Raw genomic sequence first — 23685 nt, forward strand, 5'->3', positions numbered from 1 at the left:
AGATACTGCTCTTCATCTTAACTGCAAATGCAAATGTAGACCATTTCAGTACATCTTTAAAGCTGCTGTACACAGACCATAGCTGTATTGAAAGGGGAGAAAAAGTGCGGCTGTTTGGTCCAGACATCGATAGATTAATACCCACATAAAAAAGCCACAATTGCAGCTGGCTTAGAAAGGACCCAGGCTGATCCCTTTCTTTGGGGGGTGGTAGTGGTATGGAACCCAAAAATCAAACCCACATGCAAACTGTGGTGTTGCCTCATTCCTAAGAGCAAGGAGAGCTGCATGAGTCTTCCTGACCAACTGTTCTTCCAATGTTCTTGAACTGGGTGACTCTTTAGAAGGCGTTGTAGACTCCACCTCCCTACTCTAGTATTGGAAGATGGCTTTCAGATCCCCATCTGGGTCTGCAAGAATTTCAGGTATACACAGGTTCTTCCAAGATGGGCTTTTCTGCAACGGAAGGAGTGTGAGTAATGAGCATGAAGACTGACGAAAGGTTGCTATGGATATACGAGCTGCTGCACTCGTGCGAAGGAGCAACATTTGCCTGTCCCCTGCGCGAGGGCCCTGGGAGCGTGCCCCTCCTGGGGTCCAGCTGCAAGGACTGGGGCGCTGGTGCGGCCAGGAGCAACCCCGTCCTGCTGTAACGCTGCAGGGAGGCTGTGGCCAGCACTGACCCCGGCCCTTGGGAGCCACTTTCGGTGCAGCCGGGCCCCTACCTGGCCGTGGCCTGCTAATCCCCATGAGGACACCCCGTGTCCCGTCCGCAGGGAGGTGTCCAGTGTCTGGGGCTGGGGCAGTGGGATGAGCCCTGCCCTGCCGCTCCCTTGATGCTCCCTAGCCCACAAGGACCCCAGTGGCACCCTGATGGCCGCCCTTGGGGTGAAGAGCTCAGATGGGTGTGCTGCTTGGAGTACAGACATGGGAAAGAGGGGAGAAGTTTTGGGAGGGTGGTGGGTTTGGTTTTTTTTTTTTGAACAAGCAGCTTGCTTCCTTTCTACTCCTCCTATCCCTCCCCCTCCCTCCAAAGAAGAAGAAATAGCTTAGCTGGCAAAAAAGGGATGAGACAAAGGAACACAGGAAAAAAGACAGTGGAAGGAATGTTTTAATTGAGAAGGAGATGGCGGAGGGAAGAGCTAAGAAACAGATGTGGCTGGCTTTACTTCAAGCAAGTTCTATGCATTTGAAATTCTTGGCCACTAGCTAGAATGATGCTGGTTAATTACCTTTAAATAGACTGGTAGTGAGTAGGAATGGAGAAATACTACCCTAACCCTCCTCTTCCTAAACAGGTCAAACTGTTTTCCTGTCTGTGTGGAGAAGAAACTGCCAGTGTCTCAGGATTTCAGATTATTTATTGCTATAATTTTTTTTAAATGTTTAATAATTGAGCAACTGCAGATACATTGAATCTGCTTTAAGCATGTGAGTTTTACAGAGGTAAGCAGAAGTTATATGCAGATTTCTCAAATTCTAATATATACTTTTTTTTCCCCCCTCTCCTATAGACATAGGGCTGGGCAGTGACTCTGTATGTGCACGTCCCTCATCTCATCGGATAAAATCTTTTGATTCTCTGGGATCCCAGTCTTTACACAGTAGAACTTCAAAACTCTTTCAGGGACAGTATCGGAGTTTGGTAAGTTCTAGAAGAAATGAAACATGCTGTGGTGTGATTTTTTTTTTTTTTTTTTTTTTTACTTTTGATGAGATTTATAAGTAAACAATAGTGTAGCAAAGTAACTGCTCTTTTTCACCTCTGTATTTGAAGCCTGTGACGTTCTATTTTTGCAGCTTATCTTATGATGCTCCAAAATACATGCAGCTTTCTGTGAACTTCTAAGTATTTTTTTCTTCACTTACCACTCCATGTTGTCTGCATACACAGTATGTTCCTGGATTTATTTAATTCTATTAGGTACAAGGACTTGCTTTTCCAAAGGCAAAAATCTCATTTTTTCCATGTCTTGAGTTTAGGGACAATGATTGAAAGATACTCAAACCTCAGCAAAGGTGGTACTTTTAGTGTTAGCAGTATTGGTAGTTATTCCTGTTTTCTATTATGTTTCAAGGTGAATCTTTCAACTAGCTTTCAGGTAACTGAGTGGTATGGGCAGTTATTTTACAGTACAACCCAAATCAGGATGGAGTACTGTATTGAAACTAACTGTGATGAAAGGTGCCTTTAGTGACTAAAAGGTTTGCAAGGAGGGTTCAGATCCCTACTGTAAACTGCTTTTTCTATGCTTGAAGGAGGCTGTTTTGAACTACGTGATGATTGCTATATGAAAGTTGAAACAGTGCTCTGCTTAAGCTTTCTTAGGTGTGGTTTGATGTGTTTTCTCTGGTAGCAGAGCCTGTGCAAGTTCTTGCCCTAGGCCACTAATTCCAGCTCCCACTCTGCTGTTCACAACCCACTCAGTTTTGCTGATGCAACTGTTTGTGGGACTAGCTGCTAGCTGGATCACTGAAGTAATCAGAGTTTTAAGTGTTTCTCACTTCGGTGATCTGAGCAGCTCTGCAGAAAGCTGCAAAGGGGCAGAAAAGTACAAGAAGCGGAGAAAGAGAGCTAGTGGCCAAACCTGGGAAGTTTTTAGTTTAGTTTTACTGCTGTAGATGATCAGTTTGGAACTGTTCTCACCAAATTTGTACTTGGTTTCCTCTACTCGAGAGTCATCCTGCCAGAGTAAAGGGACTGTAGTTGATGTCAGTGTGCAATGTTGCTGTTTATTTTGTGGCTTTCTACCATTTAGTATGGCAAAACTTTTTCTCTTGTTGAGCAGTCATAGAAGATGAAAGCACATGATGTACAAGCAGAGGACTAAGGCAGAGGCACTTGTTGGAAAATATGCCGATCTAATTGTCAAACAGTGTGACTTAGTATCTTGGGGCTTTCTGCACATTTTCAAAGTTGCACTTGCCCTCATTTTCCTACAGTTTCTCAGCCACTAAAAGTCTGATTATTAAATTCACAATAACATGATTGCTGTGGATACAAATTAAGCTGACGTGTTACAGGATCCTAGTGACATTATGCAGTACATCTTTTAATCATCTCAACTATATAGACAACATGTAGGTGAAATTCTGCTATTTGGATAGTTGACTAGGATTGCTTACACAGTCATTTCCTTGCTAAGTTACTTTTAGTTATACAGGTATTGATCCGTACTTATGATAGACAGACATGATTTATAGTCCTCTCAGTTCCAGTGCAGTGGATTGTATTTGGATTATTTAAAGCTGTCCAAGCATTTAGCTTTTTTTAGCATAAAAGTTTGTCCTAACACTCATGAAATGCTTGAATGATGCAGATACTCAAAACTGACATCTAAGAACAAAATGCTGAATTTGCACATCATTCATTTGAAAGGCTTCGTAGAAGTAGCTGCTAACATTTAGCTGTTATGATAGAGCAATAATCTGCCTTCACATCTGTGGTAGGGGATGAGCGCATATATATATATATATATATATATATATATGTATATATATGGACATCTGCAAGTCTGACATGCTGCAGACTTGCAGCTTTGCTAATCTTGAGGCAAATGATTTGCGAGTACTTATTCAAGGTAAATTGCCTAACTGTTTTGTAGGTTTTGTGGAAGAACACTGTACTTCTCCATTGGCAGGTCATGGAGACTTGCACATTCAGGTGTGGAACCTTCCAACCTGATCTGTTATGGGGTGGGGGGTGGGGGGGGAAGCTGCGAACTCTATTTATATCCAGGATTACATTAAACCGAACTCAGTTTTGCCCTCCTCCCAGCCCGGAAAGTTTTAGGAAAAAACCTCCCTAATGTAAAGCTGTTGTTTCTTTGTAGTTGCCAAAGGCAGTTTCAATTTATACTATATATAGAAGATAGAATTTGATTTTTTTGGGGAAATAAGAATTACTTTTATTTTAGCTCCATTACCAACTTCTGATTTGAAGGGTCTGTGATAAGACGATATACTCCCTGGACTGATACAAATCCGTAGACTAAAAGCGTCAGAAATACTGGAAACGGCAAATCCTACCTTACAAATGCTTAGAGTAAAAACATGTGGGGAGTGGTGTGTGTGGAGAGGCCATTCCCATTTTATGGATACATCTGTTTTGTTCATGGAATAATTGTTTAAAACTCTAACATGATCTTTTTGTTGTTTGTATTCTCACTTACTAGGACATGACAGATAACAGCAACCATCAGTTGGTGGTGAGAGCAAAATTTAATTTTCAACAGACAAATGAAGATGAACTTTCTTTTTCAAAAGGAGATATTATTCATGTTACAAGAGTGGAAGAAGGAGGCTGGTGGGAAGGAACTCTGAATGGCAAAACAGGGTGGTTTCCAAGTAACTACGTACGAGAAATAAAATCAAATGGTGAGTTTTGAAGGAGAGCATATTTACACAAATCCTTGCTTTGGGTAGAGGTTGATAGTTGGTTGATTCATTAAAAATTGTAATGCTTTTTGTTTTACTGTATTTACTGAACTTCATTCACAGCAATCATTAATTCTCAGGAACTCATACTCCCCCACGCCGGTTCTCTATACAGAGTGCTCTAGCACTTTTGAATTAACAGTAAGTGTGCAGAAAAATCCCCCTTTCTGTTTTCTTGTCTGTCTGTGTCTGTCACATTTAGGCAGCTCTGAATTCCTGGAATGCTGGATTTTGGCTCTGATGCTGACATACTTTGAGTTGGTGCTTTGGGTTTAAATAGTGAGAGATTTCCTGCAAATCTTTTAAAAACAACAAAACTAAAAACCAAAACAAACCAAATCCTCCCAAACCAACCAAAAACTACACACACAAAAAAAATCTCTAAACATGTCCCATTACTCAGAAACAAAGAATCACAGGAAAAATCACCAATTCTACCAAAATCTACTAGAAGTTAGAGACAGTTTTTGAAAGAGAATGTGTTTGTGATTTTTTTCTTTTTCTTATTTCTTCATGTGCCTTCAACTTTTCTTTATAGAAGCTTTACTCTTCCACTGAAGTTTTATTTTGAACTTCATACGGTGAACATGCCTTCTGTAAGTGTCATCTTCATGACTGAATATCAGAACTAACACTGCTTTGTAATCCACTAGGACCTTGACATGGGTGACATCATCTCCCCCCCCCCCCCCCCCCCCCCCCCTTTTTGGGTCTCTTTCCAGTCTATACTTACTTTCAGAGATCAGGGATAAACCTGGTAGGATAAAACTACCCAGGCACTCTCTGAGAGGCTTTAGAACTCTTTCCCTTGTCACAGCTCTAGTGAAAACACACATCTTTGGGCCATGCTAAAATAATTGAAATCATTGACATGACCTTTTTTTTTTTAGCCATAAAAATGTGTTACTGCAAAGTGAAATTGTGAGGGTAAAACTCCATTTTTAAACTTAATCTTTCTCCTCCAGTTGCATCTTCTTATTTTCTTCCTTGATTGGCTATCTACAGTCTGGTTTTGCAGAATGCTAAGAGTCTTAGATCTGTAACTTAGTTGTCATTTTTAACTAGATCCCCTTAGGCATAGTCACGATGTGAGACTTAGCATTAATGTTCTTCAGAGATCTTTCAGATGTGGCTTATCCCGAAAAACAATTCCTGAAGCCTGTTTTTTTCTTGTTTGTAGTGTTGTAGCAGTCTCTTTCAGCCATGATGACTCCCTTGTCCCATTGTTATTCATTTAAAACATTGCTGCAGAGGTCTTTTTTTGGATTTCATCAGTTTTGATATCTTCTGACTCCCGAGACTGGAACCTGGGTCAGCAGTTAGGCTCCAGAATGGAAGTAGCTTTTAACAGTCAACATATGAGAACCAAAAGTTGCCAGCAACTGAAATTGGGGTGGTGGTTGTTTTTTTAGGAATACTTCACTGGGGTAAAGTAACTCTCCTAAATAGGAAAGCCAACAAGCTGTGGGGCTGAGGTTAGTACCAAGTGCAGTTTGATTCTTGCCAGTTCTTGCAACCGTGTCCAATTCCTGGGGGGGCTGATAGGAACTGCATCCAGTCCATGGTTTAACTTTCACTTCTCACCGTCAGAAAAGTTTTCTGCTAAACTCTTCCCTCTGCTGTATAAGCATGTTCCCTGTGCTACAGGGGTTGCTCCTTCTGGCTTCTGCGAGATTTCATGCGTTCTTGGAGTGTGCTCTCATACGCTCTCTTGCTTCTGTGGAAGGGAATATGTGCCCGTGCTTTTCTTTCTCAGGAAGTTGAGTTCATTGCTTTGTTTTCTGTGCATTTACTGACGATTGCAAAGTTAAAATGACTGATGTGTAGCACTCTAGCTTTCTCTAGTCTCCTCCCCTTTAAAGACAATTACTATCTTTGGCCTTTTCCAGTACTTCATGGAACTTTGCTTGTCCTCTGCAGTTTCAAACATGGATGTAGCTAGTTCTCTTACTGCCAAATCAGCACAGCAGGTACTGTTTAATTTATCAAAGTACTAGTTTTAACCTGGTTTTATGCCTTTGTAGGTATGTGTTCGAATTGTCTGAAGCTGACCTTTTTATAATGAGGATGGGGGGGATGGTAGAAGGAAGCATGACATACTAAGAGCTTCTTGATGCCGGTTAATAACTTTTCTTCTCTACTGAGTTGCAAATCAGCTTTCCCCCTTGATGTATATATGCTATGGAATGTTTTGTTGCTACTGCCCCTATGTCCATGTTTTATTTCAACTGATGACCTGACTTCTTCTGGTTACTTTTGCTTCTTTTTGTGTGTTTGAGGTCACTGTAGTATTTGTGATATTTGATTATGTCAATTTGCATCTATTTTTCCTGTTCTTCCTTTGAGACACTCCTAATTTTTAAAGGACTTGTGACTCTTGTGAGCCATTTCCCCGTATGTTGTCACTAGTGGGAGTTTTTTTTTACCTGTATTTTTAAGTTTACTGAATTTTTCTTACTTCTTAGTTAATTGTTCTCATTTTGCTGCCCCCCCCCCCCCCCCCCCCCCCCTTCTTGGTTGTTTCCATGCAGAATGCTTGGAAATTTCATGTTTCCATGAAATTTCTATTATCAACTGATTTCTGCTTTGTGCTGTTCTTGAAGGTGCTAAAGAGAGGACTTTTCTGTAATTCTCCTCCCTTCTGTATCAAAGTGTGTTGCCACTGTGCCCCGAGGTTGGACTTCCTTCATTCTGCTGTCCTTGTTGAAACAAGAATGTGGTGCTGTTTACCACAAAGCTCTGAAGTTACGTGAATGGCTCTGGTGTTCATGAGAAGTTTCATCTAGGTTGTATGTATGGGTTGACAGTCTCTATTGCACTCCCATGCCCCTGCTCTTTTTTGCTAGTCTTCATTAGACTAGTTGATGTTTCTTGAGTTGATAGTCTTTTACTGTCTATTTTGCTTGACTTCCTGGCAGCTATATATACTATATATAGTGTGTGTGTGTGTGTATATATATATATATAGTATACTATATATAGTATATATATACTATATATTTAAAAAAGATCAGGATAGGATTGTTGAAGTACTTGCTCTTGATTAAGTTCTCTTTATGAACAAAATGTTCATCCTGGACATCTAATCAGTTTTCAAAATATTCTGTAAAATGTTCTGGCATCAATAGTATGACTCCACCCTTCTTTCTTCTTTCAAATCTGGCTGAAAACATTGCAACTAGTTAGAAATTCTGTACAGGCAACACTGTTCGTTATCATTTTTGATGGTACATTATTTGGAGAGCTCCTGGGAAAATAGTGGATTTGATTAAATAAATCCCTTCAGTCTGCTGGAACCTGACTTCGGCAAACTGGCTAACAGAAGAAAGGAAAGAAGTTCTTTATGCGTGTGTTTGTTTTAATTCCCACAAAATTCATAGGCATTAGATGTTTAGATAAATGGATTTTTGTTCTAAATTAAAATCCTCTAATGTCAGATAACTGTACATTTGTAGTCTTAGCTTGTACGGTTGCTCCAAAGTTAGATATTCAAGGAAAGGAAGGAAGAGCTGCTTAGTGATGGGAACTGCCTTTACCCACATTGCTTTCTTAAAGATTTTGGGAGAAAAGTAAACTACGTTACGTATATTCATATCACATAACATGCTCTGCTTGTATCTTAGAGTAGCTAAAACATCACAAAGCTGTGCCCATGTTTACTACGTTGTAACTTGTTTGCGTAGCTGATGATTAGTGCCAGAATGATTAGTGTTAGCACAGAATGCTAATACATGAATGATATAAGCTGTGAATGGTTGTAGGACAGATACTGGGATTATTGAGCAAACCATAGCATTTAGTTTTCTTAGGTTGGACAATGTTTTTTGGGAAATAAATTTGGTTGAGATGGAAAATGGTTTCTATTTTGCTTTTGAGTGTGTGTTTATTCTTTCCTCCCCCACCCCCCTGACCCAAGGGGAAAAGGAGGATTTGTTTGAAATTGTGGTACTTATGATCAAAGCTATAAATAGAATTTAAAAATGAAATCGTAGTTTCTTTTCAGGTATGCGCCTACACTGTAAGGATCAAAAAGATGGTCCATTTCTCTCTCCTTCCCTCCCTGTGCACATGTTTTCATTTCCCTTTTTAAACCCTGCAACATCTTGCCTTTTTTTAATGTTCTTTGATCACTAGTCAGGAAGTACTTTGAAATGAGAGGACTTTATTTTTATCCTGCCGTACACATGACAGAGGGTAAAAGATTTATACTGTGTAAGCTTGTTAGATATTTGACAGTGTGGCCTTATTGAGGTTTGGGTTTTTTTTTTTTCTTACATAAAACGGAGCAGGGAGGGGCGAAGGTGTAGGTGGAGTCTTGTCTCTAACACTGCTGCTTCTGTCTCGCACAGTAGAGAGCTGAAGACACTTTCGTGAGTTCTCTTGCAGTGAAAAGAATAGCGGTTAGCTGGAATGGGATGCGCTTGCTTAGCTACTGTAAGATGTTGATCAGAATTTTTTAAAAAAATCACATGGTCACTTTCTGGGTTTTATCAAAGTATAATCCATTTAAATGGCATGAGATTAGCAGAAGGGAATATAGCTTTGAAACATTACATTTGATGTGTCACAAACTTTTTTCTAATTCTTCACGGAAATTAATGTGTCATTACTGTCCTAGCCTCTCTTCTGTTGCTTTCTTGACAGTTAGGTTAGTATCACGTTCAGTGCAAATTACAGTGTTAATGGTTCTCCTGGTTGGATGTTAAAAAAAAAAAAAAAAAATCAGTGTGGGAAAAGCCCAGAGTATAGTGAAAGAGCAGAGTACGTAGAGTATCTGTTGTTCCTATCCTGTGGCGCATGAGGGAAGGACACTTCTACCTTTGTAAAAAAGAAAAAAAAAAAAAAAAAAGAAGAAAAGGAAAAAAGAAAAAAACCTCAAAACATCAAGAATGCTAGTTTTCTTCTCCCCAACCACATACACTTGGAGGAGTATTTTGTTCTCTTGTCAAGTGTTATTCTACAGGCATAAATAGAGTAGAGGTTGGGGCTGGTGAATACTAGCAGGAAAGAGGCGTTGGTGGTGTCCACATTGCAGGGTGGAGCGTGTTGCAGCAATGCCTGAGCCAGCTTGGGAACTGGGAACAAATTTAGGTCTGCCTTCATTCTGCCCTCGTGGTGTTGGACTTGAACTGATTAGTCTAGAGAGACAGAGCTTGCTTGTAGCACTTCACTGATAGGGACCACACAGCTTTTGGTGTCTCAGTTGGCACATCTTTCCTCCCATATTGTAGGATGAAATAGCCCAAATCGGATCTTTGCATCTAGATTACTCACTATAGCTGAGTAATGGCAGAAACACAGGGTGATGTTTGTGCAGCAGTAGGGTTGAAATGCTTTAGTAAAGTATGTCCTGAAGGACTGCTTTGTGGAGTAGTGTGAAGTGGACTGTTAAATGAAAACCAGTATGATATAAACTTGGAGCCATGGCAGAAGAGAGATAGGTGAGAATATGAGAATGACAAGTAATTTGAAGGCAAGTAAAAGAAACACTTACATGTAAATGAAAATAGAATGAAACAAAACATTGGGAAGGATTGGGTAAATTGTCTTTTTACAGTCACTTAGGTAGATGCTTGTAAAGGATAAGGTAAGTTCATTTTAGAGAGTTCATGGCAGCTTATGTACTACTTAGGGAAAGGTTAAGGAAGCAGCTGCTCCAAGTTGTTTTTGTTCTACTGAGAATAATTATTTGCTGGAAGAATAATGTTAAGCCTGTGCCAACCTCACTTTCCACCCAAAGATGATCTGTTAAGTGAATTCTATCTGGTTTATCACTAGCCACTAGCTACTTCAAAGCATTATCAAGTGTAGCTGAGTGCAGTTGAATGTAATGCTTTAATCAGGAAAGAAACTGATAGTGGTGACTTACCTCTTGGTTTCAGTCATCAGCTAGATGAGGTCTCTTGCAGTACTTAAGCAGATGCGTGTTTGGTTTGGATTTGATTGTATGCTGTGCATGTTTTTGTTGTGTTTTCAGTGTTAGTGTAATGGATTCACATTGTGAGTGGGAGAAAAGTACAGAGAAGGGAAGAATCTTCTATATGGAAAAACTTGGTGTCTGGCTCAGGTCGCTCCCTTCCAGTGCTTTGAGAAAGAGCTTATATGTTGGAGCGGGCAAGGTGCCAGGGTTTTGGTAATGTTTCAGAAACCTATGGACTTCATAGACCTATGGACCTATAAGACCTGTATGTGTTCCCAGTATGCTGAATGGATGTGACACCTGCTTGAAATGTTTAATGAAGTAAGCTCTATGTTTGCGAAAGTACTCTAATGTTCTGTCATGAAGGATGATAAGTAATGCTTATCTTTGTTTATACTAAGAAAGTGATTTCTTATGTGCAAGATCAGTATTTTCTTCTGTGTAAATGCATTGTGCAATAAACTCATTGCAGTGAGACTGTTTCTTATTCCTCCTTATGAAGCAAGGCAGTGCTTGGAGGCAGAATACCAGACGTGATAGACAGCTGGACTGATTTGCTCTGTCTAATTCTGTGTTTCTACAATAGAAATGGCCTTTGCATTTTAAAAGCTGACTGTTGATTATGGCTGTTAAGGCAAAATGATCTAAACGTGTGATTCTTTTTAAATCTGAATTTGATCATGTCTCTCTGATGGATAACTGAATCAACTGAACAGTTGGTGATACAAATAACTCCATATATGTCAGCAAAAAATCTCCCACTTTCTTCAGCAGTTTAGAAGAAAAAGTTAGGGGAAGAGATGTATTTTTACACACTTTAGGATAATAAAGTAGCTGGAAGAAGAGCCAGATTTCTATGACCAGCCAACTTCCTCCAGATTAACAAGGGTCAGCCTTCTGTATTATGATAAAATTCAGTGACAAGCATTTACCTTTTTCGTTAAATAACTCTGGTTTCTCCTTTCATGCTTTTTTGGCACATAATTAAAAAACCTTTAGGTATTTAATAAAGCTGAAAGTCACTGTAAATTGTAGGGTAAGTCAGGAGCTTCCACAGAGAATGAAAGCAAATTACCAAGTTTGTGTAAACTACATCATTTTCATCACTCAGTACAAAGAAACAAATTGTAATTGTCTCGTAAATGTGTAGCATTATATACGAATATATAAAGGAGTAGCTGTACATATGACATGGCTTTAGGTGCTTCTTTCACACTGAGTGTTTGATGACAAATCTGCTTGGGTTTATGGTTTTGTTCTAAGGGGATGGGAGGAGTCCTGTCACTTGGAATTACTTGGCTGTACAGCAAAGCACGTACATACTGCAGGGCTGGTGGCTGAGAGCATCTCAGTTCCCGGCTGAAGAACTGCTCGGGCTAACGGGTTTTGTGCTGTCTGTCGGCTTATAGCTGGCTTGGGGCGGGGGGTGGGGGGATATTAACCGAAAGGATTTTTACTGTTATCTCTGAACATGGTAAGGAGAAATGCTTTTGCCCATGTTTGGCAGTTTTAAGACCGTATTTTATTTTTAGAGTAGCTTCTTTGAAGGGAGTTGCAGTGCAATACAGAGAAAATCCCCTTAAAGATAATACCACTTGTGTGCTCTTGGGGCTTGCTCCTTACGGGCTGTTAGCTAAAGCCTCGGGTCCTGCCAGTCGCTCCTGGCACTGGAGATGAAGGGGTGGCCGGCATCTGTAGTCCGCAAACTCCGTGGGGCTGCAGTGGGCAGCCTGGAGAAGCAGGAGGTTACCCAGGACCCAGTCCAGCACGGGCTGGTACAACACAGGCTGTTCTGCTTCTGGTGGTGTTTCCCTGGTCAGCCGTAGTGTCCGTGGGAATCTCCCGTAGCTGGCCCTCACCTTGGCTGGCTGGGCTTCTCCTGGAAAGGCAGGCCTGTATTTGAGACTTGCATAATTTATTCTTAGTGGCCTGAGGTATCAGGTAGACTAGAGTTGAATTATTCATATATCTTTATTAAAATGTGTTTGAAATGGGAGCTTGCTTTTAAAATAAAGGTAGAACTTTCAATAGGCATGTTTTGATGATGATATGCTTTTTTTGGGTTGGTTTGGTGGAGGTTATTTTGTTGGTGGGGTTTTTTTTTCTTACAATTTGCCACTTTATTGTTTGGATACAAATTACTCGAATGCTTATTTGAAATTTGCATGTTAGACAAGCCTGCTTATTTAAAAAAACAAACCAAACCACCATTATGTTCTGATAAATACAGTCTCACAAGCTTTTTCAGTTGGTTGTGTATAAAGTCAGGTGTGAGAGATCAAAAAGAGATGCTGTAAATCTTACTTGCTGTTTCTCCAGCATGCAGCATGATGCTTTTCATTGTCTCTCCCCTCATCTTTGTTCCTCTGTGTCTGATTTAGAGGAATGGCAGAGGTGGGAAGGGAGGCTTTAGGAGTGTGTTTTCTGTGCCTCTGCAATCTGGGAGTCAGCACTTGGATAACTCTTGGGACTGTTGTTCTGGTCTTGCAGACTTATGTTGTCCTTTCACGAAGAGCGTGCGTTACTGAGGGGTACACTCACTATGGGATTATAGGAAGGATTACATTTATTGTTGTGATGGACTCTGTTCTCAAGTGCATAAGCATTTTTATTTTTTCCTTCATTAACAGTAAAAGATAATTTGTTTTAAAAAGATGGTTTTCTGGGATAGGCATCTCGTAAGTCACTCTGCTGCTTACATAGCGTTTTGATTCTCTGTTTCAACCAGACTGAGTGTAATGTCCCACCTCTGGTACCTTCAGCCTTTGACTGGTGACTTGCTTTTGCCAAGTTCAATAAATTGATATTAAAACTTAATACGACTTCTGTTTGAAAGTGTGTGTAGTGTTTAGAAATGCCTGTTGGTTGTTTTGGTTTTTTTTAATTGGGGTTTGTGATAATTTTTGTTTTTAAAAAACAATTTTGGAAAAGCTAATTTTATTAACTGACTTTCTGGTTTCAGGGAAAAAAAATGGGAGTTCTTCTACCTGCCTTCATTAAGGCTAGAGTTTTATTTATTGTGAACATATGAACTGTTTTGATTCTTTACCAATAATTTCAAGCACAAGTATGTATGTTTCTCAGTGAAGCGCTATTTTCACTGTACTTACAAATATTTTAAAACGGCTTGTTTGACCTCTAGTGTTGAGCTATGAAATTGCATGCCATTTACCCCAAAATATCTTACATTACAGAAAAACCCGTCTCCCCCAAATCAGGTACTTTGAAGAGTCCACCTAAAGGCTTTGATACGTCTGCAATTAACAAAAGCTATTACAATGTGGTAAGTAATCCTTTTTCCTCCATGTGAGCTGTTACATACCGTAGAACACCATTTAACTAAATGCTCTTATCTGCACAAAAAAATTTGGCAGTCTTGTCAGAGCCTTAGTGCCAAAACTAGATAGGGCTTTTAGTGAATTCTCATATAAACAAGATCATTACTAGTTTAATAGAATATCACACATACGGATTCTTAAGCATGATGCAAAATTATAGTCTAAAGTAAGTGAATAATAGGCATTTATGTAATAAATTATGCTCGTTTTTATTTGCTTTGCTAGTTGTTAATTTCCCTTTTCTCCCCATCCCCCAAATATGCAATCAGTCTTCCCCTATCTCTATGAATTAATTAAATTCTGCTGTGTTAAAATGATTAAGAATATTTTTGTTAAAATGATTAAGAATATTTTTGTTAAAATGATTAAGAATATTTTTGTCTTCTTTGGTGAACAAGAGCTTGAACGTTTTGAAAGAATTTGCCTCCTTTGTATTTATGCTTATAAATCAACTTGGTTACTAACTTCAGGAACCTCTCCCTTATGATGATTGATAGATTTCACAGCAAAAGCAGTATAGCCAGAACCAGCCTTTAGCGCACCACCAGGAATTCTTAACCTAGTGCTCAGACCTCTTTAGTAGATGCATGTAAGAAACATACCAAACTCTGTCTTTAAATGTGGTGTTGTAACCATTTTGAGAATCCTTTATTTACTAACGGGAGATACATTGGGAAGCAAAAAGCATCTTACTGTTTTTGTTAACCACTGCTCCCTGCTGGTCTAAAAGCAAAACACAAGGTTTCTTTCCCTTTGAAGCAGCTGTCACTGGTTTTCATTTTATTTGTCGGTTTATAGCAGGGATCATAAAGCATCATTTTATGCCTTCATCTTTTGCGGTTGTGGCGTGAATTGACACCAACCACCTGGAGGAACAGAGCGGTTCTGCATATAGTCAGTCCCCTACATAAAAACAACGAAGCAACCTCCAGCTCCTGCCCCTGGCTTGCCTGGTGCCTGTCAGTAGCTGTAATTCCATGGTAAAGGGAGGGCTGCAATTCTTTGGCCATTGTATCCCACACCTCCTAGTCACAGTGGAAAGTACCTGTGCAGGCACACCTTCCTTTAAACTGCAGGAAGTAATGATCTTACTGTGGTACCTCCAGCAACAAAATATCAGATAGCTTCTGTTTTTATTTTTGTTTTTCACTGTATCTCTTTATCGTAATTTTTTTCAAAGTTGCTGTAGTGTGTTCTAGCAACAGTTAATTTGCCTGTTAAAACCTGTGTTTTTCAATGCAAGTAAACTGAAGTGAATGCAGCAAAGAGAGGTTTTCGTTCCTTCATTAGGCAGAAGACTGCTCTTAAGCTTAATCTATATCTGTGTTGAATTTTTAATCAAAATAAATTGGCAGCTCTCTTGAACATCAGTCCTTTAGATTTGGGTTGGTTTGGGTTTTGGTTTTGTTTGTTGTTTTTTTTTTAATCAGTAGTAAATTTATGCCTCATATTAATCTTATATTATTATTTCCCTGATAGATCTTAATATGATGAAAATTAAGAGTTGCAGCTGTTTAATTTGGACTTAACTAAAACTTCAGTTTGACTTGTGTCCAAAATGAATTGAATCTTGTGGTTGCGTATTTTACTTTGTAAGAGTAATGCAGACCATTTTGGGGGGCAATAGTGTACTTCAGAGTGAAAATAATATGAAATAAATGTTTGATTTTGCCTAAAACCATAGTTAAGTTATAAAAGGCCATACAGTTTGGAAATAGCACCTTTGGCTTGTGTGGTTTTTATAATTGTTCCCTGGATAACCTATTGACATAATCAAGGAGACTCAAGCTAATACATACTTTGGAAAACAAGATAGCCATAGTTGGCTTTTAAAGTAGTTTAAGTAAAAAAAAAAAACAAAGTGCAACTGGTGACCATCATACCTACTCTTGGAATTAGGCTTTTTTTTCATCTTGCGTAGGTGCAACTTTCTTGGTCCACTAAACTGATGTAATAAGATTCCCAGTGTTTTGGCTGCTATTTATTAATAAACAGTTGATAATATACTCCATTGGGGGGGGTATTGGAAATGACCAACTTGTAATAATATATATATTTATATAGTAAATAAGAGCACTGGGCCTAGAGTGCTATTCTTAATTCTGTCTGCAGTGATTTGGATAATTGTTTTGTTTTCATGTTTTTCCACAGTGTGGCAAATACCTCTACTTTTTTTTTTTTTAAGCTGCTCATTTTATTCTTTTTGTTTAAAGAATGAGAGGCTGTGCTGTAGGGTGCACTTTGTTTCAGAGAAGTAAGACTTTACTGCTGTGCTTAAAACCTAAATTAGACTAGCTGGCATCTGGATTTTCTTGAAAAATACTAAGTGCTTCTGATAGCAATAGAACTGTAAAATAATTATTTTTAATAATTATTAAATATGTAATGATTATTACATGTATAGAAGACAAACAGCAAACCCATTCACTGAAGTGAAAACAGTTTAACCTGCGAGTTGAGTTTTTGTTCTGTCTTGATACGTAAGCTGCGGACATGGGACTTCCCTGTGCTAGAAGTCTCACCATCAGTCTGCGCCGATAGCAAAATTGAGCCCATGCTAAGGTGAAAACAGAACAGCTCCAAATAAAGCTTTGGCAGCTGGTAGCTAAAAGGATGTAGCCTGAGTTAAGGAGTAAGCATCAAAATCTGTGTTAAAGGCTCTCTTGACAACCAAGCATGATTTGAGGCTGGCGCTCTGGGACTGCTTGCTATTTTTATGTTGTGGCTATCTTCCACCATACGGGTATGTGCTGAGGCCCTGTAAGCCTCATGATTATTTATTGCTGTTTTTCCTAGGGAAGGATTTGTGCAGGTGCGGGCAGCACCTGTGGGTACATTCGTCAGACTGAGGACAAAAATCAAAGGGCAGTTCAGAGGAAGTTCAGAAGGTGGTAGGAGAGGCTCTGCTAATCTCGCTTTCTGGGAGAAGGGCTGGGGTAGGCTAAGGGAAAGGTGCTTCATGTAAAGAGGAGACTGCTTTCACTGCTTTCCTCTGTTCGTCACTCCCTTGTAAATGTGTTCTTTATTTTTACGGATTCACAGAGCTCCATCTGAAGTTCATAACACAAGTCACATACCTTCTAGTCTCAGTGTGCTTTATTAGCTGCACCTTGCACTAGGTGTTGCTGAGAAGACAGAGCACATTTGGTTTGTGCTTACGTTTTGCCTGGCTCAGGAATGCAGGTTAGTAGAGAATGACTAGTGCTACAAGGTCTTGTCCTCCATAAAATGGTGCAAGTCTACAGCAGTGTGTAATGTGAACCAGACTCATGATCAAGCATGAAGTGTTTTTCATGGAGAAGTAATTTAGTAACCTGTTACTGAAAAAGTGGGCATATTATTGCAGGTTATTCCCTGAAGACAGAGCAGGTGTAACTTTTGAGTTTTATTTTTACTTGAAATCCCTTGAGAATTTAATACTTTGTGTCCAACATAAAATTAGGTTATCTCCACTGTCAGGACAACTGCCTTGAGATTAAGCAGCTGTTCTAAAAGCAGGTAAAGAAATGGGCAAATTTCTCCATAGTATGAGTATTTGGATGACCTTGTTTTTCATTTAAGTGTTTGAGAAGTGATGGAAAATAAGCACTCCTTTTGAGGCCACACTTTTGAAGTTGGGTCAAGAGTTTGTGTTTACTGTAGTTCATAAAAGTTTTTGAGGACCCTTGAGATATGGTATACGTGTATGGTGCTTTACATTGCCCCACTCAAGGGCCTGTTTTAAGGGGTTCATCTCTCAGATTCTCCTGATCCAGGAAAATTAGGCATTGATCACCATTTTGCTGAAGTACATGATACTTCAGTTGAGTGCCACACTACTGCCATAAAATAGGACTGTGCTACAGGATCATGCCCAAGCATAGCTGTGAAATCTGCCTTTTCTCCCTCTGATTTAGAAGGTTATCAGCTTCATGTACGTCATTTTAAATCCATTTTTGGGTGGTAGTTTTCGCCTTAGGGACATAGCTGGGGTTTTCTGTGACAGAATTGTTAACCATGCTTGAATTTTCCATGCCGTGTGATTGAGAGAGCTTGTGCTGTATGAGCTCAGTTGTCTGTGCCTGCCATTCATCAGTGTTACGGATTGCAAAAGCTGCCACTTCAATGCTGCTCTTTTGGTACCCGGTCTTATCTGTGCAAATGTTGTGGTGGAGTTGTGGAAACAAGGTCTTCGAGGTCTCATGGGGTCTTGCAGCAGCCAGAACGCGCAGAAAGCAGGAAAGGGAAGAAAGGTGATTATTAGAGCATGCGGGTGAGACGTGGATGGGAGAAACATAAGGGTGCTCTGGTGCCAAAAAACTGAGTTGCAATACTAACTGCTTATCGCTTCAAAGCACAGTCCAAGCATTTAATCCTCATAGCTTCTCGGTGAGGTAGGTAAATCAAGCTGGAAGGATGCGAGATTTCACATAACTGATGTGTTGGAGCTATGTAAGCAAGATTATTTTTGTTAAAAGATACTAAACATAAAAGAGTGTTATATGCAGTAGAAACTGTACTTGTAAAAAAAAAAAAAAGGAAATAGATTTAATGTGTTTTGGGAAGTGTTTAAAGCTGTGTATGTCTAAAGTATTGTGTAACACTGTGAACTACTGCAATAACATAAAGCAGTGTAAGTGTGTCTAGTACTCTGGATAGGTTTTGTAGCATAGTTTTATTTACAGTTGCATTTTATTTTCTTTTTTTCCAGTAATTCATCAGGTTGCTAATTCTAGTTTTTAAGCTTTCCTATTTTTTTTCTCCTTTCAGTCTTTTTCCTCCAATCCTATATTCTCCGTATTGCAAAGAAAATCCTCAAATAAAAATCCAAATGAGCACAGGAAAATAATGGACTTGTGTCCAACATGAAAGTAGTTTTATTTCAAGCTTTTCAGATAGCTCTTTATAGCAAAGAATGGAAATACTCTTTGAGAAAGTGGAGCAGTGGTGCAGCTTTTCAAGATCTCTAGTGACTTTGTTGATTTTTATCTTTCAATGCTGTTCAGTGCTTCATCAGGACATCGTGTTTTTGTCCTTGGCTTTCAGTCTCCTTTTCCCTACTAATAGCTGTGTAATGACTTTGAGCTGGGAGATTTTTGTAGGAAAAGCCATATTGGAAAAGATTGGTCTTGCATTTAGTTTTGAACATCATGGACGCCAAGTACTTTTATATTTCCATTTTAACAATTGACTTTGTTTTATATATGTGTAAGAGAATATGGGGTTTAATTAGTGCTATGATCAATGGACATTTTTTTCTTTTTTTTTTTTTCCCCTGTTCTAAGTGGTCAAGAAAACCTTAGCTTTTTTAAAATGTATGCCCATATTGTACTTTATGCTGTAGTTTCCTAGTTAGTAGCCATAACTTTCCCTGTGACGTTCTTCTGTCATAGTGTTTAGCAGAGAATGGAGACATTTTAATCTTCAGTTCAGGATTCAGATTTCCAACAAAAGAATGAACTCAAAAGTGGTCTCTCTCCCTCTCTCCACATGAATAGAAGCATTCAAGGAATAAGCAGAATCAATGACACCAATGAAAGCAACAGTGAATTCTTCATTGACATACTGAACTATTTAAAGTTATTTCATCAGGTTTGCATTTAGGAATGAATGGCTTTTTTTATTTCCTAAGAAAGAGTATTGACTACAACAGTGAATAATGCACTCAATTACAGTCATTACTATAAATGCTGAAATGAGATATTACTGTAGGCTTGACAAATATGGCATGTAGCAAAATGAGAAGGTTTGTGGTATGGCTTATGACCAGTGAATAGCAAAAAGTTTTCAAAGCTCTGCTGTGTTCACTGAACTACATTTAATTCTGATAATTCTCTTACTAAATCATTAACTTTTTTGGAGGCAAAAAGTAATTCACTGGCTAGAAGCACAGTAGAACTTGATGTGAATATATTGGAGGATATCCTAAAGCAGGGTCCCGGGAGATGGCCCAGTAAAATGTTTTCTTGTACATATTTGGGGGCATTCCAGTTGTTTGATTTATATTCAGCCAAAAGACAAGTGTGTGCTGTATTTCATAAACTCTTGGCTTTGCATCAGAATCTGTTGTAATTTTCTCATGGTGCGGTATATTATTGCACTCCCAGTGGAAGGTTAGGCAGCCTCATTTACAAATAATGCAATAATGCTAATCATATTGCTAAGTAAAGTTGGCAAGTACTTGATATTTATAAATCTGTTAATATTCAGACCTTCTAGATAGAACAGCACATCTTAAGTAAACACTTCGCTAGCAAAATTAGTTGTAACGTGTTGTAATGGAGACTGAGAAAACGTCACTAATTATTCATTTCTCTTACAACTTCTATTGTGCTTTACCAACCTCTGATGATCTTTGGCTGTTTTGAAGTACATAGGAAGAATAATTATCCCTAGCTTTGGAAAAACACTTTATAGCTCTCAAATTTTACAGTAAAAGTTTTAAGTGTAGTGAAATTCCTGTTAGCTTACAAAAACAGTGGTATATGGCTAAAGGATGGCTCATAGTGTCTGGGTGTGGTGGGTTTTTTTCCTGTGAATTTCATAGATTTATAGTATTCAATGCTTTCTTGCTGATATTTTTCATGTAGGAACACTGATTTTAGTTTTCCTAGTGTTAAGTAAATTTTAGTACAGTTTAAAAGTGGTATTTATTTGAAGATTTTGAAGTATCTCTTGAAAAATACCAATTAGCAACTGTCATTTATTGCAGGTGCTACAAAATATATTAGAAACAGAAAATGAATATGCTAAGGAGCTACAAACAATGCTTTCAAACTACCTGCGACCATTACAAGCCAGTGAAAAGTATGTGAGTTTGTTTTTGTTCTTGGGGGGTGGGGGGGGGTGCTTTGTTTTGGTTTTTTCTTTTTTTTTTTTTTTTTAATCAAGCTTGAGATCTCTCATGTATTGGGGATGGTTTACGTGGTCAAAATTTCAATGTCAATATGCATTTTCTTGTGTGGACTGTGAGATTCTTGAGGCAGGGCTTGCTTTTATTCGGTTTGCTTGCTGACTAAAACAGCCTGGTCCTTATCTAACAACCAGTAAACATTTTCTTTTAAGGCTGTACGTTTTATTAAAGCACAATTAGTCAATAACTGCAAACGTAAACACCCTTTATTTACTTTGGCTCCAGGTTAAACTCGGCAAATACTTCATACTTAATGGGAAACCTGGAAGAAATAAGTTCTTTCCAGCAAATGCTTGTACAGTCTTTAGAAGAATGCACCAAGTAAGTACTATGCATACTAGCAAATATTTTTTATTATTCTACTTGCGTGTGGTGTTTGACATTTTTGTTCCTCTCGCTTGAAGCATAGGTGCTACAGCAGTACAGTAATGTTTGGATAATGCATTGATTGCTTGTGCAGATAGATATTGGCCCTAGGAGGCAATTGCAGAGGTAGGAATTTTGACATAGTTTGAAAACAATTTATGAATTTCCATGATGCAGTTGGCATACCAGTGGGGAAGTGGTAGAGGAAGTGGTGTTTTTTGTTTTGGAGGCATTAATTTTAAAGTAAGAGAAGTAATGAAGGGAGCTTACATTGTGATGGAACAGTGGAGGGGGGGGTAAGTGACTTGGATGAAGGACACTGTATGAGAATGCTTGTGCTTAGTATTCTTCTGTCCGGAACAATGGTGGTCATCAAAATGTGCTGGGAGAGGCACGCAGGGCAGGCAGAAAGAACAATCTGAATTTAGAAAAATAGCCTTAATGCCTGTACTGTACCACACAGGAAGCATAAAGCCCAGAAAGAAGGGGATGAAGGCACCTGTCTTCCTTCCATAGGTTAGGCTGACCTGGTAGCTGGATATTTTTCAGCTTGTACCTCAGCACTTGGGGGTGTTAGGAAGGTGACCGTGTCACGTTTAAATTGCCCTAACAATTTCCTAGTGTTGAAACTCCACTGAAAGCGTAGTCCCTGTTTGTAACCTCAGTTGTGCCCTCTTCCTTGTCTGTGTTCTGGTTTTGTTTGACTGCATGGTTTTGTCTGACCACTTGCTAATCCAAATTTGCTTGTTTTCTGCCAAGTTAGTAATTTGAATTGGTGCTGAGGGCTTAGGCAAGTTTCAGTCTGCTGGGAGTACTTGGCTGTGAGAAGGAATGAATGTCTTGGGTGGAGGAGAAAATACCTCTTTTGGCAGCAGTGATCTTTAGATCAGCTCAGTGTGTCTTGTTTTGACCTCTCCCTCCTCTCTTCCTCTGAGCTGCTGCATGTGAAGAGGAAGCTTTGTCATGACAAAGTATAAGCTGCATCTCCACTAGGCAGTAACATATGTCTGGGTCTTTTGCTGACTTTGGATCCCACATCTTCCTACCACCTGGCTGCTTCTGCCTTTAGATGACTTAGGGGAGAATGGAAAGGAGGATGGTGTAGTTCAGGTGACTATTCAGCAGTCGAATGGAAACATTCTTGAAGGGGCTTTTCTTCCACGCGGTGTTTGAGAGGAAGGATATTCTTTCTGGCAAGTTAGACTTGATTAGTTAAGTGTCTAAATCCCTGAGAATGACCCTTTGTCCCCATACTTAAATGTTTTCTTTCTCTTCTTGTCACTGCGCTTCGTTGTCTCATTCTTTTTTTTATCATGATTTTGTTTCTGTGATTCAGAAGTTAGGGAAATGAAGTACGTGGCATGAACAGGCTGTCATCTTTTAAAACTTTTGATTAAGGTGGTCTTAAAAACAAGGGTGGAAGAGCATATGTCTTTAAACAAACATTAATGCAAGCTTTGTTTTGACTTGGTGTATGGGTTAATGTGATATCATAATGTAGCTTCAAGCTCAGAAAGCTTATTTAGAACTCCTTCCTTAATTTAAACTCTATTAGAGCACCTTCTCACAATGTCCTTTATTTCTTCTTTCTGCTAAGTGAAACGTTGCTGTGTAATAAGTTAGGAACATAATGGATGCTAGTAGGTGGGCAGAGGAGGCGATGACCCAGGGTTACTGAAGGGTTACTGCAAATGTTTTGTGTTACTTTCATTTCATAAATATAGTGGTCATGCCAAGTTGTATTTTCAGTTTAATTTTTATCATAACATATTGACTTGAGCGTCCAGCTTCCTCCTGTTTTGAATCTAATCCATCATCATTCCCATCCTGTAGAAGAATGCTTGCCCTGCTGCCTTGCTTTTTGTCATTTTGCCATGTTTTTTTGGCTGGTGAACCTGTTCTGTAAACTCAGAGTAGCTCCCGGGCTGAAAATAGATTTATCGTTTTATTTTATTTTTGGCAGAGAGCTTATAGTTCTATCATTCAGGCACTTCATATTGCAGCATCCGGTGTGGTGTTTTTTCTAACTTGACATGTCAGAATGACCAAATGCCAATGTCCTGCCAGTTGTAGTGCTGCCAGCCTACCTTGCTTGACAAATTCCTGTTCTTGGGCATAAGAGTTGACTGTTTTTTGAATTCCACACCCCTCTTGAGTCAGTTTGTCGCCTGAGTTTTCTCTTAACAAATCCTGGCATGTACTTCAGTGACAGAAACTTTCTGCTGCTTTTCTTCTTGCCCGCACCACTTTGGCTTATTTAATTGTCATGTTGTTAAACGTTGGATGCTGTTTTTTTTCAGAACACATAATGCTGCAGTGGGTGCTTCGTGTGTGTCTGGGGAGGTAGTTGTTTGGATGTGGTTTGGTTTCAGCTGTGTGCCACCACCCACCCTGCCCCCAGCCTTGAAGCTCTTCTGGTGCGTTGCTAAAGGTTTGTCCTCGTCGAACTTGTCCAGGTTGGCCTCTTGCAGTATCACTGGGCCGCTCCTGTGCCTGCTCCATCTGTCACAGGCCCGGGAACACTGCTTGTCTGCCTGCCTGGATGCTGGGCTCCATCGGACAGATTCGTTGGGGGTTACTTCTACCTTCGTGACTTCTCTTCTTCATTTACCAGACAAAAGTGGCGTATGAAACGAGTCTAACTAGCGCCGAGTGAGAATCTTCTGGCTGATCTGCTTCAAAAGTGCTTTTTTTTGACCGATAGCTTCAAGTGCGCTTTGTTTTGCTGCCAG

The 23685-nt window shown here is 39.3% G+C and overlaps 1 protein-coding gene across 6 annotated transcripts in view; it reads left to right on the forward strand.

The window, feature by feature from the left end:
* Positions 1-23685, forward strand: part of ARHGEF7 (Rho guanine nucleotide exchange factor 7) — a 125341-nt gene that overhangs the window by 51755 nt on the left and 49901 nt on the right. For 5 of the 6 annotated variants that reach the window (XM_049834309.1, XM_049834305.1, XM_049834308.1 and 2 more), the window contains 5 exons: positions 1515-1645; positions 4176-4377; positions 13552-13640; positions 20387-20481; positions 20813-20908. In XM_049834309.1, coding sequence (XP_049690266.1) covers positions 1515-1645; positions 4176-4377; positions 13552-13640; positions 20387-20481; positions 20813-20908 — 613 coding nt within the window. Of the gene's footprint in view, positions 1-1514; positions 1646-4175; positions 4378-13551; positions 13641-17876; positions 17928-20386; positions 20482-20812; positions 20909-23685 lie in introns of those variants that run through there. The other variant, XM_049834310.1, reaches the window with a different exon arrangement.

The sequence above is a fragment of the Accipiter gentilis genome, chromosome 31, assembly GCF_929443795.1.
Source record: "Accipiter gentilis chromosome 31, bAccGen1.1, whole genome shotgun sequence".
NCBI classification, from domain to species: Eukaryota; Metazoa; Chordata; class Aves; order Accipitriformes; family Accipitridae; genus Astur; species Astur gentilis.